The sequence below is a fragment of the Chinchilla lanigera genome, unplaced genomic scaffold, assembly GCF_000276665.1.
Source record: "Chinchilla lanigera isolate Chin_1 unplaced genomic scaffold, ChiLan1.0 scaffold00010, whole genome shotgun sequence".
NCBI classification, from domain to species: Eukaryota; Metazoa; Chordata; class Mammalia; order Rodentia; family Chinchillidae; genus Chinchilla; species Chinchilla lanigera.
The window spans coordinates 11,174,929-11,192,926 of NW_004955411.1; the positions used below are offsets into that span (position 1 = coordinate 11,174,929).

General features: G+C 38.6%; 1 protein-coding gene across 8 annotated transcripts in view; it reads right to left on the bottom strand.

Annotated features, from left to right (window-relative positions):
• Nucleotides 1-658: 658 nt before the first annotated feature.
• Nucleotides 659-17,998, bottom strand: part of Snap91 (synaptosomal-associated protein, 91kDa) — a 125,559-nt gene continuing 108,219 nt past the window's right edge. For 7 of the 8 annotated variants that reach the window (XM_013510915.1, XM_013510918.1, XM_013510912.1 and 4 more), the window contains 6 exons: nucleotides 17,094-17,124; nucleotides 16,130-16,241; nucleotides 8,590-8,673; nucleotides 7,885-7,989; nucleotides 4,124-4,226; nucleotides 659-2,057 (listed from right to left, as the gene is read on the bottom strand). In XM_013510915.1, the coding sequence (XP_013366369.1) occupies nucleotides 4,134-4,226; nucleotides 7,885-7,989; nucleotides 8,590-8,673; nucleotides 16,130-16,241; nucleotides 17,094-17,124 (425 nt within the window). In that variant the 3' untranslated portion in view covers nucleotides 659-2,057; nucleotides 4,124-4,133. The remainder of the gene's footprint in view (nucleotides 2,058-4,123; nucleotides 4,227-7,884; nucleotides 7,990-8,589; nucleotides 8,674-16,129; nucleotides 16,242-17,093; nucleotides 17,125-17,998) is intronic. The other variant, XM_013510916.1, reaches the window with a different exon arrangement.

The window sequence follows — 17,998 nt, forward strand, 5'->3', positions numbered from 1 at the left end:
ATCACATGATCAGACCCTAGCTTCTGGAAGTTTTCAAGATATAAATCCTAGGTAACTAAGGGAAAGACAATTCAAAAATAGATATAAAAATATGCTTCACATGGGAAATACTTATATCCGAGCTTGGATTTTTCTTTTCCCAATGGTGGGGATTACTGAATCCAGAGCCCTGCACATGCTGGGCAAGCGCTCTGCCACTGAGCTGTCCCATGCAGCCCCAGGACCGAGAGGTAACGATCTAGCTGTAGGGCTCAAGTCACTCACTTTTATTAAAAAGGCTAATCTGGAGTTTGTGTGAGAATAATGTGCATGCAAGTGTGACTGTAAACTAGAATTAACAGGCATATTCTCCACCTTCTAAGGAAGATTATTGTGAAAACTATTACAAGATTTTAACTGCATGTTTTAAAAGAAACTTCACCCTAAAAGTAAATATACATACGGAGCTTCAATTTAGTTGGCAACAGCCAAGGGATCCCAAACTTAATGACGGTTCATTGAAACTGCTATTTCCCTTTTTAAATTTACTGTAAAGTAACTGAAACTGCACTGGCATAGATAGCACTTCTCAACTCAAGTATTTAAAAAGTCTCAGTATTCGGTGTATGCTGTTCACAGATCATTTTCCTAAAACGTTACCAAGTAGAGAAAAGTCGTATTTACATTTTCTTTGTTCAAGGTGTTTATTGCATCTCAGAGGGCGTACATGCACTGGGTTTTTAAACCGAAATACAAAGAAAAGCCGTTTTGAAATTGGTTTTAGGTAATTTTCCCCCATTACAGTGTAAGTTATCCCCACAGTAAATTCAGATACAAGCACTGTTAAATGGTACCATACATCTATTAAATGATTTGAAAAACAGGCAAGTGCCTTCCAGCCCAGTATGCTTTTACGGAGAGCCGCCAAGCCCCTAGCCACACTGACCGACAGTGGCCTCAGATGCGCACCAAAACCTTAAGCCAAGCCGTCAGCACACACAGTGTGACAACAAATGAACAGTCAAAGAATACAGTATGTACAGCAAGGGGCACGATCCTCTGAATTAGTTTAAATCCTAACCACAATGGTACAACAAAACATACTTTGAGCTCAGCTGAAGGGTGAAAACACTAGTCTCTAGAACACACAAAGAAATACTGAATGAACAGATGTACATAAAACCCACAGTGAAGTAAAAATATTGGTAGGAATCTTTACATTACAGATATACCTTGAGGTGGTTTCATAATCACTTAAACAGCACGTCTCTAATTGCATTTTCGTGGACACGATAGAAACAGACCCTTTACTTTTCAGTGCATTTCATCAAGAATGAATAAATAGGTCAATTTAGGCGCAAAACCTGTCAAATATAATTAAAATATATATTTCAATATAGCAGTGATAAATATGGAATTCTTTCCACATAATTTTTCATTCTTGATAAGGTAGCTTCAAGGAGAAATATTATGGATGTTAACCTTTCTATTTTTTAAAATAAAATTTCTTAACATATACAGTGCCACAAAAATAAACATTTCTCACGACAGTTGAAGTTTCTGTGATTGGAAAACTGTACTCCACACCAAAAACAGTTTTGTTTACTTAAGAGTGTTTTCCTTGCTATCTGATAGTATCACATTACGCTTGTAACAGAGATACGGGAGAAAAGAGAACCGACGGGGAGTTCGGGGTTTGTCCAAGAATTATATGTACATCGAAACCTTCAGGAACACGGACACTTCTTTCCAAGTGGCTCACCACACAAGATCTGTGCCAGCCGTCCGTGGGCAAGGTCCAGAAAAGCACTAAAGGTGTCGGAAACATCCATTCATTGGTTACATCATACAACACACAAGTAACCCACGTACACTACGAGTTTGAGAGTAGGGATAACAGCTAAGGTAGTACACATTCCTAATGTTCACTTTCACAGCTGCGCTACACGTTTTGGAAGAGAAGGTCTGAGTAAGCGCTGGGTCTGGTACCGGTGGCTCACTTTGAAACTCTGAGCATCAGTCTTATTTGAAGTCGCCAGGTTCATTTCATTTTTCCTGTTCAGTCACAAAAATTGCAGCTGTAAAGAAAGCAGTAGTTAGGTTACTAACGGGACCATTACGTACTCCCTGAACATTTTACCTCCCAAGTTTTACTTCGCAGTTACGGCAAACAGAAACATTTCTGTGTCAGCAAATCCTCACTTACATACTTCCCTCAATTCTTTAAATAAACTTAAAATGTCATCCTTAAAACTTTAAAAATTTTTCTATTTATAGTTTCATCTTAGACAAATATTATATCAGAATTTTGAAATTGAGGTACTTGTTATCGGTCTCAGTCGGAAGATGTTCAGTATCAGTTAAGACAGCTACACTGTGAAAAGGGGCAAGGACAAGGGGTCACGACAGTAACCTCTAATATTTTTTTGTTTCTGCTCAGTTAGGGTGTCCAGTGAGCCGCTTCCTGAACAGCTGAACGAGTGAGAGAAGAGAAGGCGGACGGCCTGGGCGTCCGGGGCCTTCTCTCACATCACCTGCCATTGTGTTCCCAGGTCGTCTTGGTCAGGAAAACCTTTCCTGAGGTCTCGAGGCTTAGCCATAACGGCGCTTCTTCCTCACAGAATCATCCGTGTCTGTCTCTCTGGGCTGTGAATGCCCGAGGGAGGGACTGTCTAAATCACCTTTGTTTTCAGCGTTTCTCAAAGTTCCTGAATGCCACAAGAGCAATACGTACAGCTAAGAAGTGGGTAAGAGACTGCTCCATGCAGCTTCCTTATGTATCCCTGACACTTTACTTGAAATCAGCGCTCATGGTCTTCCCCACGCCTGCAGTAGCCCAACCCAAAGCGGAACAGAAAAATTCCGCAAGGAACTTTGTGTTTGGGCACAAGGAGAAATTACTTGCTTGAGATGTTAAGGCCTAAGATGATACATGATTTCTCTATATAAGAAAAATAATCGTAATAAAGGATTTGACAAAAACCTCAGCAGGCTGTTGAGAAGGTTTTAATAAAGGTTGGCAATAGCTGTATGATAAAGTAACACTAAGGGGTAACAGCTAAGGTAGCACAGTACACGTTCCTAACAGAATGTGATCCAAAAACTTCTACATTCTTACTATTCTTCCTCACAAGCCTGTACAAATCACTTAACCAGTTCTTTTAGCTATAAAACAGAGTTGAAAACATCTAATTTTATCTAATAGTCCAACTCAGCTCACAGGTTTTGGTCTACTGAAAAGATCACAGGACTTAATCACTTGAAAGAGAGTGTGAGACATACCGTGTAAAGGAAAAGCAGGATTATCAAGCAAGCATTTTTAAAGAACCTACTCACTACATTAAGTGCTGGGGTTAACAGTGAAATTTCTTCATTTATCAGATTTTTCTTCATAAGCTCATTATTAATAATTTTATAAAATAAATGAAATTTATGAAATTTAAAATTAGAGTGTTAGAAATTTAAAATTCTCCTTGAAGAAATAAATGCAAAGGGAGGCAGGCATGGTGGTCGAAGCCTGTAATGCCAGCACTCTGGGAGGCTGAGGCAGGAGGATTACAGTGTTTGAGTCCAGCTTGGGCAAATTAGTAAGTTCCTGTCTCAAAATAAAAAAAATAAAAAAGGGGCTGGAGATGTAGCTCAGTGTGAAGGCCCTGGGCTCGATCCCCAGTCCTGAAAAAAAAAAAAAAAAAATGCAAAGGGTAATAAGCTTTACTTACGGAGGCAAAATACAGATACACAAAACAAAAATATGACTTACAGCCAAATATATTCTTAGATGACTTCTAGATGCAATATTGCACATGTTAGCCTTCTATAAAATCTAGTCATCACGTACTAATGTAGTACACGTCCAATTAATCAAGTAGCTCGGACAACTTTTCGCCTCATCGCTCACTACGTACACCCTGCTCTCCAGAATAAGGCTCACTTAGAGGTTTCTCTCCCTCTGGGCTTTATAAATTTGTAAGACTGAATAAAAATCACTGATAAAGACAGTTTTGATATAAATTTTAAAACTCTAAACATGGAAATTATTATTATATATAGCTATTTAAAATACAGAAGTAGCAAATATCTGAAGTCGCTAAGTACTATACAGTTCATCATCACAAACCCACAGGAAAAGCTCAACATTAGATACCTTAAACTGTTTACAAGAAATCCTTGATGTTAAGATCCGCTAACGGGTCCTTTGCTGGAGGTTTCTTGGGACTCTGAGTGGCAGGTGTAGGGCTTGGAGAAAGCTAATGGGAGAAAGCCATCCCAAAGAGCAGAAATAGCAAACAGAAAGAGAAGCGTTAGGCAGGACATACACCACAGAAAACAAACACGCAGAGGAACAGATGCCTGAAAGTTAAACAAAATCTACCTGGTTCCACTTAGTCACAGTGTTGCTTAATTTTTGAGTGATAAAATATAGTTCGGATAATTTGCTTGAAATTTAGCCAAAGTAAAATTTGGGGAATCTGACAGAACCATACGGATATGAGTTAAGGAAGATATGAAAAACTAATCACATGAAGATATTATGAATATACAGCAAATCACATAAACATACAAAAAGCAATCAATTTTTCTATACAAAAGCATTTTTACTTTGTTAGTACCACTAAATTAATAAAAACATTTGAATGGCTTTTCTAAGAGTGAGCGTGTTAAGGGAAATTAAAAGGAGAGTTCACAGATAGTCACTTAAGAAATTACTTAAAATTCTTAGCTAAATATGTTAGAATTTCATATGTTATTAAAGTGCGAGCCGCACATTGAAGCGTTATTTTTTTCAGACACGCAAGCAGCTTCTTCGTCACCAACGTCACGAAGCCCGAACTGCACTTGCCCAGTTCCCAGGGAGGGAAGCACTACAGGAATGAACTGGACTGGACTTGCAGAAAAAGGAGCAAATCACTTATTCTGCTGCTACCAACCAATACTTAAATCACAGAAACAACTTGTAGGAGCAGGCTTCCTAAGGGAAGTCAGGGTAAAGGACTTTAACAATCTCATGTAGTCTCTCTAGAGTAATAGCTGACTTCCACCCTTTGCGTCTAATTCGGCTTCTTTGCTTGTAAGGTAAGAGAGATTTCGGAAATCTACGACTGTGGAGCAGGGATCGATGTTTTCATGAGCTTGGTAATGAAGGCTCCACAAGGAGTATGAGGTTTGTTCCTATGTTTAGAAACTACTGACTGACTGTATCATCTTTCAGTCAAATTCCTGTTTGGAAAACTGAGAAAATGCTTTACAGAAATAATGCGAACAAGTACATGTGAAGCTTGAAATTGTGTGGAAGGAAACTGACCTGTATTTAATAATTAAAATAGAACTGGCCTGGAAGTAATAGTTAGGTGAGGTGACAGTCACATGCTGTCAAACAGTTAAAGAACAGTGAGGGTGTCCAGGCATGAGTGATAGAAAATTGTTTCATATTATGAAGATAAAAAACTCATGCTAATTTTATTCTCCAGGATATTTATACTACTTCTTTGATATGGAAAATAGGATAGGAAAATTATACAACTATAGTATGCATTTTCTGGCTACTATAAATTCAATTATTAAGACAATGTATCAATTTATCACATCACCTATTTTTCATTTTTATTCTTCAAATTAAGTGAATAATTGATGCAAAAACTGGTATCGCATGAGGAAAACATTTGCCTTAAGAAATAAATTACATTAATTTATTTCTAAAACTTTCAACATACCAAACAAGGTTTTATGTTTTTTAAATGCAATAGCTCACTTTTCTTTTCTTTTTTTTCTGTTTTTCTTCCAGTACCAGGAATCGAACTCACGACCTAGTGCTTGCCAGGCAGGTGCTTTGCCCCTGAGCTAAATCCCCAGCCCTAATAGCTCGCTTTTAATAACAACATACAAAACCTAGAGAAGGCCCCAAAGCAGTCCCTGTCCCCGGAGCCAAGAATGGAGACCGAGCGGGGAACAGCTCCTGCTCTCTCTCCTGATGCAAGTAAGGTTTTAAAGTTCTCACTAATATTCTTCTAGCTCATTAAAACAAAAACACCCTTTTTCTTTTTTTCAAAAAAAAGATGTTAAATATTCACAGATGTACTCAACCATAAAGGAAACACAGTCACAGAGATTCACCTTAAAGTTAAGAACTGTATATGAAAAAGTTACCCAACCAGGAGGCCCCAAACTGTCCTCAGGGCCTGCTAAACTGGTAGGCAGGGCTCACCAGCTCCAAGCAGAACAGACAGCCTCTTGTGAAGCCAGGGGAACACTGGCTGCTGCAGCGGGGGCTGTTCGTATTCTGAACACACTTCACACTCTAACACCCACCATTCGTTTGCCCGGTCACTATGGTTTTGGAGGAGTCAGAGCGAAGAAGGTGAAAGCAAATTTTGGGAATTCATGGAGGATGGATTTAGAGATAGATCAAGGAAGCAAAAGGGATTAAAACATACTCAAAAGATTTAGAGTAAGTATGCTCTGGACGTGGTGCTTTAAATGCCAATTTGGTAAGTTAAAAATATTACAGGAGTGAAACCGTTTACTAACATCATTCAATGTTATTTGAGCTGTTTGGCTTAGTTTGCTCAGCATGCAGCTACTAAAACTGTAATTTGGTGTTCTGACTCCATCCATGTCAATTTCTCATTGGTTCCAAATACACTTCTACCTTGCCAGACGAAGGGTGACTCATCGGTATGACTAGTAGTATTTGCGGCAAAGCAGTTTAACAGAGTACACATGTTCCAGCATCAGTGTAAATGGAGGTGGCACATGGAACAGTAAGGAATTTGGCCACTCCTAGAGACAGGTTTCCCCTTTTGGATCCTAGTAGCTAATTTCTAAGTTCTTGTGCTTTCCTGAGCGACAAGAGTGTTTTTGTTGTTCCTGGTGGTAGACTTTTTTTTTATTTTTGGTGGTAGACTCTTGATAACCCACAGGATAGTTTAAGCCAATGAGGTGACTCACATGTGGGTGGGGGTGGGGCTTTAATGATTTATGCTAATAAGGTATTTCAGAGACTGGTCATGCAATTAGACCAACCAGAAGAGCAGATGGTTGGGTGTGATGGCCACATAAAACCAGCCTAATCTGCAGACAGAGAGTAGAAGGTTGACTTCAACTCATGGGCAATAATTCAATCAATTTTGTCTATATAATAAAGGTTTAATAACTCTAGAGTGACCTTTCTCTAGAGTTGTAATACTGTGTGCTGTCACACACTGATTCCAGGAGGGGAATATATCTCTGAGGACAAAGAAGCTTCACGCTTAGAATTCTTCAGATGTCAGGCACTGTCTCTTCCTTTAGTGGCATGTAATTTACATCCTTTCACCCCAGTCATAGGTAATCATAAATTTCGCACTTCCTTGAGTTCTGTGAATCATTTCAGGAACTGTCTAATCTGAGGGTGGTCCTTGAAAACCTCACATTTATCGCCAGCTGGTCTGAAATGAGGGTGGGCCTGGGGGCTCCCAATTCTATTTAAGAAAGAGGCTTCTTACGGTAACCAGTCCCTCAGGCTGCAGCTCGCCAAGCTCAGTGCCGGTGCCAAGCCCGGGGGACACCTGGAAGCCTGCAGGATGGAGCCTTGAGTCTTCTGGGCTAATGCTGGAACACATGATAAAGCCATGTGTCAGGAGCACTCATTTCTGGGGGGACACAGGCCTTGGATGTCCTAAATGTTTGATCATCCCACACCATTCTGAATTAGGAAAAAGAACAACAAAGGGATCTTATAAAAGTTGTTTCTATCATTTTTCTCCAAATACTGTATTTCTGTCAATCCGTCTTCCGGGCTCCCTTCGTTTTTTAAGCAACAGGGATCAACAGCACAGGACACAAAACGCCTTTTAAACAGCTAGCCACGTGAAAGTCTGACACTTCAGAGGTAATGGTCACCTTCTCAGGGACAGTTAGGAAACTGACCTGTGTGCCAGGGACAGCTGCAGCTCCGAAGGGCGGCCTCATCATGGGCTGTGCGAACATGACTGGCTGCTGCGGCATCATGGGCACGCCTGTCCCCGCGGGAGGCTGGAAAGCAAGAGAGGCTCAGAGCAGCAGAGGGAGACACGAGGCCGAGGCCCCGACACGCACGGCATTCACGTGCGTCTGGCCATTTCTGAGGAAGCCAGGCTGGTGAGAAATTACAATGAGTAATTTTGAATTGTGGATCCTGAGGCGGTCAGGTGGGACAGAGGCGTGGAAGGAGAGTTGCGTGTGGACTGCAAGTCTGCCTGGCCATACAGCACCCTCATTCCAACAGACGTTGCTGCTTACTCATTTTCTGTTAGCATAACTCTTGAAGAGATAAAAAGTGTTTTCTTATGGAAGATGGCCCTAAATTGCCTGGGGATAGAAGTAAAACGTCCTAGCATACTGACCAACGCCTAATTCTGATGATTGAGCTAAGACTGTTTAGTAAATATTATTCCCAAAATGAGGTAACATGGTACTATAACTTGATGGTAGAATTTAAGTATTTTATAACTGATTTTATCACTTCTTGTGTAGGCTAATTAAGGTCTAAAGAAGCAAATGATAACTTTTCAAGTGCACTGCATTTTGAGAATAATTTTGGAGTTTTTGTTATTTTGCGATTTGGCAAAGAACATAGGACATGTTACCACTCACCATTCCAAATCCAGTTCCAGGCTGTCCAACAGGTGGGGCCCCGGCCACGGGAGGAACTGAACTGGCTGGAGGTACAGCTCCTTGCTACATACCCACACCCACAGAATCACACAAGACACACATACCCACAAAACAACAACAAACAAAGAGAAACAACATAATTAGTTTTAAAATCACAGGTTATAATTTTCTGTGTATTTCAAGTTTGTGTATATGAATATATAAAGCAGTTGCAAATTTCAGTTCTAAATTAAAAAATAAATAGCTCTAACTCCATGCCAGTGATACAGACAAGGTTACCGACTTGATGCTCACTCTTGGTAGTACTATTTGTACATACTTGCTGGCTGGCTGCTTCTTTATAGCACTGGGCTTCCTTCCTCAGTTTCATTTCGCTCTCACTGTAAATGAATCAAACTTCTCTAAACTCACCTTTTCCTATCAGTAGAATTTCTGACAGGAATCAGATTAGACACTGTAGGACCCTGCTTTCCTTTACATTTCAATATTGGTTTCCATCGCTGCCTTCTATTTTTATACTATTATTTTTCTGTGTTATACTCGCTTCTAACTTTTGATTGTTGTACGTATGCACAAGGACGAAAATTAATTCACCATATAGAGACCATTCACAAGACTGCACAGAACATGCACATGCCGTTTCAGGCACAGGTCTAATAGTTTTAGTCACATATCAAACCCTCTAATGTTTTCCTCTTATTTAAAATTTAACCTTACTCTAAACCCTTAAATTTAAATTAACCATTAGAGCAAATCCTAAGAAAAGTGTAGTGATGTCAGCAAAAATGGTGGACTAAGGTACTCCAAAAGTCTCATTCATAAAAGCGATTAAAAAATAGGGAACAACTGTCAGAGTCAACTCTTTTGGAGTCTGAAAACTAAAGACATGAAGCAATATATGAAACACTTATTAAAGAAAATCAGCTGAATCTTGGTAAGCGCAATGAGCTTTGTGGTATTTTAACTTACCCTAGTTTTACCTTCTACTCTGCACCTTAGATGTAGTCTTGTAAATAACATCACACATTCCCAGTGAGAGTATCAAAGGACACAGACTACATTTAATTCTTTGTTAGAATTAATTTTTTTTTAATATTTTAAGACAGGGTCTCACTATGTAGTTGAGGTTGGCTTTGGACTCACTATGTAGCCCCAGCTGGCCTCAGTCTCATGGTGATCCTCCTGCCTCAGCTTCCCAAGTGCTGGGATTACAGGCACGCACCACCACTCCTGGCTGTTAGAAGTATTAGAACAATTATATAGTGGTACCCTGGTTCAAGAATTCAATTTGTTTTATGGTTTTGGAAAAGATAGCCATGCTTGTGTTTGTGAGGAAAAGATGGCCACAGTTGTATCTGTCACCCTAAGCAGAGTCTGCAAACAAAGACAAATTCTGCCAAACGTTTTTGTTTGTGAACCAAACTGTTTGCAAACAAAAGTATTCACGACGCGAGGTACCACTGTCGTTATTATGATTATTTATTTGTTCCTTGGAAAGAGTGACTCAAAAGTTTGTCTCTTCTAAAAGGGAATGTACATAGGATTGAAGTCATTACTTGAAGACATTTATGGAAAATATGTGCAGGCAAATGTTTTAGCTGCAGCTGCTCAAGGCAGTGGATAACATTCAGGACAGATAGCAAGCTAAAGAAAAAGCTTGCGAAGAAACCTGGAGAATAAGATGCTTTGTGGATCAGAGCTTGAAGCGCTCAAAGAGATCCCTGGGTATTTGAAAGGCCATGCATGTGCCTATGTGTGCACATGCCTAGCAAAGAATTAAGGACTCAAGCACTCACTTCTGGCGAACCTTCAGCCTCTGCAAAGTAAACCTCAAAGGCTAAGGCAAGCCAAACTTGGTTGGGTTTAAGGACACCCCAACATATACACAGATCACGTTTGGTCATTAAGGGACCACTTAGCTAAAGGTACAGACTTCAGTGATCACACATGACAAAAGGATACAGAATTACTTCAGAATGATCACTGAACAAGCAACTACAATTTGAGTATCCCTTATCCAAAATGTTTATGTACGACTAGACGTGTTTCAGATTTTGGATTTTTTCACATTTTGGGATATTTACATATAAAATGAAATAGCCTGGAAATGGGATCCAAGTATGAACACAGAATTCATTTATATTTCATATATCTTTTATACACCTAACTTGAAGGTGATTTTATATAATACTTTTAGTATGCGTGGGTCTTTTTCAGTTTTTACCTTTCATTAGTACACGTTTGTATTACATAACGATTACACTCGTTGTGGAGAGTTGATATATGTACGTAATAGACTGCAATTCTTTTTTCATCCCCCTTTCCTCCCCTCTCTTCACATTCCTTCAATCTCTTGATGCCCTTCCCATTTGAAAAAGATATCCCTACTTCCTATTATCTGTCTTTTGTTTTGCTCTTCAATTATACTTTGAGTTTCTCCTATGTCTGGGTTTTTGACTGTATTTCATCATATTGAGTTAGGTGCATAATCTTCTACTTGTGGTATGTTGGACCTCAAAACTTTTTCAAATTTTGAAGCATTTTGGATTTAATACTTTTGGGTTATGGATAGTCAACCTATACTACAGGAAGTATCAAAGTCTGTGAAAGATGTAAAATTTGAGTTCCAGAGTTGCCACATCACACAATTAAAAATGTCCAAGTTTCACCAAGACATCATAAGAAATATAAAGATAGAACAATGTATGATCTATACCCAGAAGAAGAGCATCAAAATACCACCTGAAGAAACTAGAGGAAAAAAAAAAGGAACTAGAGAAAAAGAAGGCCCACAGTAAGCAGAAAAAGGGTAATGGAATGAACAGAAAGACAAAGGGAGATCAAAGTAACAAAAAGTTGGTGTTTTAACAAACTGAAAAACTTTCAGCTTGACATATTAAGGAAAAAAAGAGAGAAATTCAAAATCAGAAAAAGAAGTGGGGACATTCCTACTAATCTTAGAGAAATAAGGACTATAAGGAAATATTATGAGTAATTATATGCCAAAATATTATATAACCTAGATGAAATGGTCAAAATTCTAGAAAGATACCAACTACCAAAAGTGACTCAAAAAGAAATAGAAAAGTTGGGATATATAACAAAGAAATTAATTGTAATAAAAACCATCCATAAAATAAAAGCCCAGAACTAGATTGCTTCACTGAAATTTGACTAGGTTTATAAAGGATAATTAGTTTCAATTTCTCTCAAGCTTTCTAAAAAATAGAAGCGGCGGGGGGGGGCTACTTCCTAATCATTCTTTACTGCCAGGATGCCCTGATACGGAGGCAGACAAGGATGTCACAAGGAAAAGAAAACTGCTTTAAGAACATCGCTGCAAAAGCCTCATCAATCATACTAAATCCAGCAGCATATTAGAATTATACTCCTGACCACATGGGATTTATTCCGAGAGTGCAAGGTTGGCGTAACACATGAAGATTAATCTATGCAATATGTTACTGTATTAGTAGAATAAAAAGTACACAGTTGCAGTGAAGTCTTCTAATTTTATGTTGCCTCAACACCCATTTTAAATACAGATTTAACTTTTCTTCCCAGAGGCAGAGCTAAGCCACACTTGACAGTTTCTAGTTTTCTCCCTCCGCCCTGGTCCTCAATGTGCTCGATTAAGATATCTGCCTTCTACTCTTCCCTTTTGGTAATTACCCCTCTATGGGACAGCTAGAGAGAACCTAGCTGGTTCACCTCACTGTCCCTTATGTCCACGTGGACTGTGCAGGCGTCCTGCACGATGCCCTCACCACACCGTGACTCCAGGGAACGCATGCCTGTGTGCTGTCAACCCACGAATTAGGACCTCCCTTGGGAAACCTACGTAAGTAACCTTCTCAAGTGGGCCTTGAGTAACGAAGGCCCACAGGTCTCTCAGGATTTTTCTCTGGCTTCCACCTACTTGTTGAACATGTGCTCCCCTCTTGTCATCAGCCTTGAGAAGAACGCTGCCCTTTCCTTTCTTAGACCTGTGAGTAATAAAATTGTTCCCGCTTTTCCGTGCATTTGTTGTGCTGCCTTTTCCATGTCTCACGTGATCTGACACACTGGAACCTAACTTCTCCTCAGATCAGTGCTCACCTAGAGTGGCAGTGGCTCCCTGGGTAGGAATAAACTACCCACAGGGCAGAAAAGAGCCACAGAGATATCTGACAGTACAAGCAATTTTTCTGTGAGAACGACATCTGTTCATGAGTCAGACACACAGGCACTAGGTTGTCACAGGATGAAGTATTCTGTGAAAGACACACTGTAGGTTTCCACAGCTACCTTCCCTGAGCCCTGACAAGGCAAGACTGAAGCTTATGGTCATGTTTCCTAAGAGAAATCTCAAGATCAAATTAGAAAAAATCACCATGGTCACCCTGAGAGATGTACAGAAAGCATTTGATAAAATCTAACATTTGTTCATGACAAAAAAGCACGCAATAAAGCAGAAAAAGAAGAGAAATTTCTCAGTCTGATAAAGGGTATCTACAAAATCTCCACAGTTAGTATCAGACTTAGTGGTGAATTACAGAAAGTTTTTTCACTACAAACAAGGATGTACTGAACGTTCTAGTCAGGGCAAACAGCAGGAAAAAGAAAGAAATAGCACCTGCACTGGAAAGGGAAGAATAAGACGATCTCTATTCACAGATGAATAGAAAACTAAAGAATTCGAACACAAAAACTACCAAGCTAATAAACAATTTCCCAAAGTTGCAGAATAAAAATTACACAAAAATCAATGCAGTGTTCAGTTTAAACTGGCAAAAAACATTTCAAAAGTGTAATTATGAAAACCAAAACATCTAAATAAGTGTTAAGACATCTCATATTCATGGACAGGAAGACATAACATTCTTAACATAGCAACAGGCAAATCTTATCAAAATTTCAACTGCCTTTTTCTTTTGGAGAAATGGACAGTCTGAAACTAAAATTTAGGTAGAGATGCACAGGTTCACAGAATATCCAAACAGTCTTGAAAAAGAACAAATCTGGAGGATTCATACTTTCTACTTTCAAAACTTAAATCATGTCAATCAAAACATTCTGGTCCTGGGGCTGGGGATTTAGCTCAGCGGCACAGCGCCTGCTTGGCCAAGTGCAAGGTCGTGAGTTCGATTCCCAGTACCGGAAAAAAACCAAGAAAACAAAAACAAAAACAAAAACATTCTGGTCCTGGCAGAAGAAAAAACAAAGAGGTCAACAAAACACAATAAACAGTCTGCAAACAAACCCATACTAGTAAGGCCAGTTGATTTTTACATACGTATTAAAAGCAATTATTGGAGAAAGAATGGTCTTTTCAACAAATGATGCTAAAACGACAGGATTTCCACATGCAAAATAATTTGGACCCTCATCTCCCACCATATAAGGAAACTCAGGTCAAAGACATAAAGTAAGAGATAAAACGCTTAGAAAGAAACACAGGTGAGAAACTTGAGGACCTTAATTGGGCAAGGCTTTCTTAAGTAGGACACCAAAAGGACAAATACAAAAAATTAGGTAAGTGGGAATTAGTCAAAATAAAAAAAAATGTGTGCATCAAAGGAAGGTATAAAGAAAATGAAGACAGCTCACAGAAATGAGATAAAAATACTTGCAAATCATATATCTGATAAGTATCTACATGTAATAACCAGAATGTATAATGATGTCTTAAAATGCCATAAACAACTGAATTACAAAATGGGCAATGGGTAGCAAAACATGATACCTGAAAATATTGGCATTAAGATTATTTCAAGCTTAAGGAAATTAAAAATGATGTTAATCAAGTGTAGGGGACGGCGACTCTTAGCATATCATTTTAAGATAGAATAATTCTAGTCTTAGTGCAAGCCTCAAAATGTGTCTTGAGAAACATCACAGAGGGGATGTAAAAAGTTAACTTTGCAGTCCTTGGCCCTGGAATGCTTCTCCAAAGACAAAGAACACCCGGGCCCAGATAACCACCTATGACCCTGCCTGGGTTGTTTCATCCCTTCCCTGGCCCTAGATAAACATTGAAACCATAAAGGAAATATATGGTTATCTGAAGGGGGACAGACGGGACAGACAGAACAGAGTTCAGAAAGTATGTATCACTGTGGTTGGGCTCATGACTGGGGCCTGACCTGGTCATGTTGCCCAAGGAAAACAACATGTGGCCAGGGCTACAACATTCCAACCTGTTACCATGGAAACCAAAAATGTATATAAGATGGGAACAAAGGCAGGCAGGGGCCCACATTCTTGCAAGTCAGGGTAACAGGTCTAAATTTATTTAATAAACTTTGTTCTAAATAGAGTCCTTCAGTCTCTTGTGGAATACAGCCTGATTTTTGCCATTACACAAGAATTTCTGCAAGTTCATTTTGGTTTGATAACTAACAATGCTCTTTTCCTTTTGTAGCTGTAAGTCCCAGTGGTATAATTCAGGGTTGGTAATGTGGACAGCCTACCATCTTAGCCTGTTGAAATGGTGGGTAAAGTGTGATTCAGATATATAATCTTTGTTGTTATTTTCTTTTTTTACCAAATATTTTACTAAGATAAAATTCTTAACATTCCAATTCACCATTTTAATAGTTTTAAAAGGTACAAGTCAGTGATCTCTATTTAGAATGCTGTGAAATCATAACCACTATCTAATCCCAGAACATTTCAATCAACTTTCCCCCCCAAAATACAGTTGCTAGCATCTAATAATTTATGTCCTCCTTGTCATCTTGCCTATTCTGGACAGTAACAACCAAACAGAATCCTATACAATGTAGTATCTGTAGCTGGCTTCTTTCATTCAGCATAACATTTATATTATAATTAATATTAATTTATGTCAGTGCATGCTCTGCTACATTAGTTAAGGATGGTTAAGAACTAATTAAAGCAGCAGGGAAAGGATGGTAGAGCAAGAGAGCTTTAGAGACGGGTATGATTTGGACACATGGAAGTGATAAGCAAAGGTGGAAAACTGCAAGTGCTCCTGGGAAAAAGACCTGCCTAGTTTCACTAAATCTAGAACTATAGGGAAAAATTTAAAATATAGAAATGAAATCTATATAAATCTTGTAGAAAAGATGATGTTAGTAATTTCAATTTTTAAATGGTGAGCAGAGGTAACAGGGTTTTAAATCAAGATTTCACTTACACAATAGAAAACTGCCCAATCTTTCTGGTAAGAAAACAAAATTTTCATTACTTATTAAGACAATCAGGACATTTGTGCAAGAAATATGATAAAATATATAATGATCAATGACATAAAATGCTTTGGAAAAATAATTTCCAAATTTTACAAATTAAAAGTGTCAAAATATTATTTCAGAATATTGAGAATAAAATAGGTCGTAATTTGTATTAAATATAACATCAATGGAATTCTCAGTAAAATTTGCATCTTGCTTATATTTCTTCAGTGTGGATGAATAATTATAGCATCAGTAGCCAAATTAAGCAAAATGCACTTTGCTCTCTACCCTTGGACACCGGCATACTCCCCGCCCGGCCCTGGCCTCTGGCTACGTACCAAAGGTGCACTTGGGGGGACACCCGCGGACCATGTGGCAGGTGTTACTTTTGGCTGCCAGTTGGCTCCACCAGTCAACTTTTTCTCTCCAGCATTCCACTGAAGGTCTCCCCTAAAAGCACATAAAAGAAACGCACAGAAAACAGCAATAACCTAAGAATTAGAAAAAAACTGTGGTGTGTGGCTCTTTGGATACATTTATTTGGGTTTAGAAATAAACCATGTAGGAGGTCAGCTGATAATTAAAATATAGTAAGGAGCATCACTATACTGTATCTAAGAGAGCTTGAACTCATTAAAAAAAGTCATTTAGAGTTTGGATCTCAGTGATAATAGGGATTTCCTATCAGCTATAACAGAAAACTATGACAAAGATTCAATTAAATTCCTTACTCATCACCGAAAGTTCCAAATAATATATATTATAAATCCCATACATTTATATTTTGTTGAATTTAAGATGCACTGATGAGGGTGTTTTTTGAATCTGAGAGGGTTTAACAAAAGGTTTCACACAATTGTATCGTGCTACCATCTGACTTCCAGTGATGATAAGACAGCACCTAATGTGAAATGCAGCCAATTTCAATGACGTAACACATAAACATACATTGTTTAGTATTCTCACCATCCTTCCTTAAAAATGATACTCCATAAAAGAATTTTTAAAATCAATGTTAGCTGCAAATATTATAATGAAGCTAGAATTTAAATCTACTGAGATACTCAAACCACAATCCCCAAATAATTCTATATGAAACACTGACACTCTGAGACTGAAATAGATTATTTCTTTTCATCATTGTAAAGCAACAGTTTGGAGGTTTCAGTAGAGTAACAGCAAAAATAAAAATCAACTTCGAAATTATCAACCCTGGGAATGAATAATGTACTCCAATGAATACAATGTTTGATAGTTTCCAATAAAAAGACTGTTGGAAGGAAAAAAGCTTAAAACACTTACTTTTTTGAAGTGGTGCCAGAAATCCCAAGATCTACAAATGCATAAAATAAAAACAATGTAAACTTTTATATTCATTTTATGTAATATTCAAGAAATTAAAGAATTTGAGATTTAGAAAATTTCCATATTTTGTCTATGAATGGATAAATTCAGTTTTACAAAAAAGAAACTCTGTTCGGAATATACCTATTAGTTTGAGATTTTTCTCTTTCTTCACACTAGACTGAAGAATAACATTTGGATGTGAACTGTCATTCAGGAAAGAGTAGATGTAACAGGCTTGAGCTGGCTATCTTAGACAGGACTGTTAGGCTGGTGTTATGCTTTGTGTCTGGGTGCCCTCCCAAAGCCTCATGCCGTCATGGGGTGGGCTTCTAGAGTTTATGATTAATTCGTGGCCCAATGTTGGAATTATGGATGTGAGTGCTACACTCGCCCTGGGGCAGACAGTTTGCATACAATGTAAGGGAGGGAAGGAGGCTGCTTGTTACTACCACTCCTCCCTTTTGCTCTTGTTGCTTTTGCTGTTTTCCGTGGCTATGAACTGTTGCCCTCTACCATGTGCCACTCTGCCTTGGAGCCAGCCAAATATGGACTGAAACCTCTACAAACAGTGAGCTAATTAAACCTTTCCTTCCTTCATTTTGGATGTCAGGTATTTTGTCTCAGTAACGAGAGAAAAGTAACCAAGACAGCTGGTTCTCTAAGATGACATAAAACTTTCTTTATATGATGACTATGATAACTGATAACTAGAATGTTTATACAAACAGTGTGAGTTATGCTGAACAACTGCCTTCTTTCTGCAAGTCTGGAATTTTGATTCATGCCAGGCAGAGAGTGCCCATGAAATCAGCTCAATAAAACCCCCAGGTGCAGAAATCTGCAAGGGCTTCTTTGGGCAG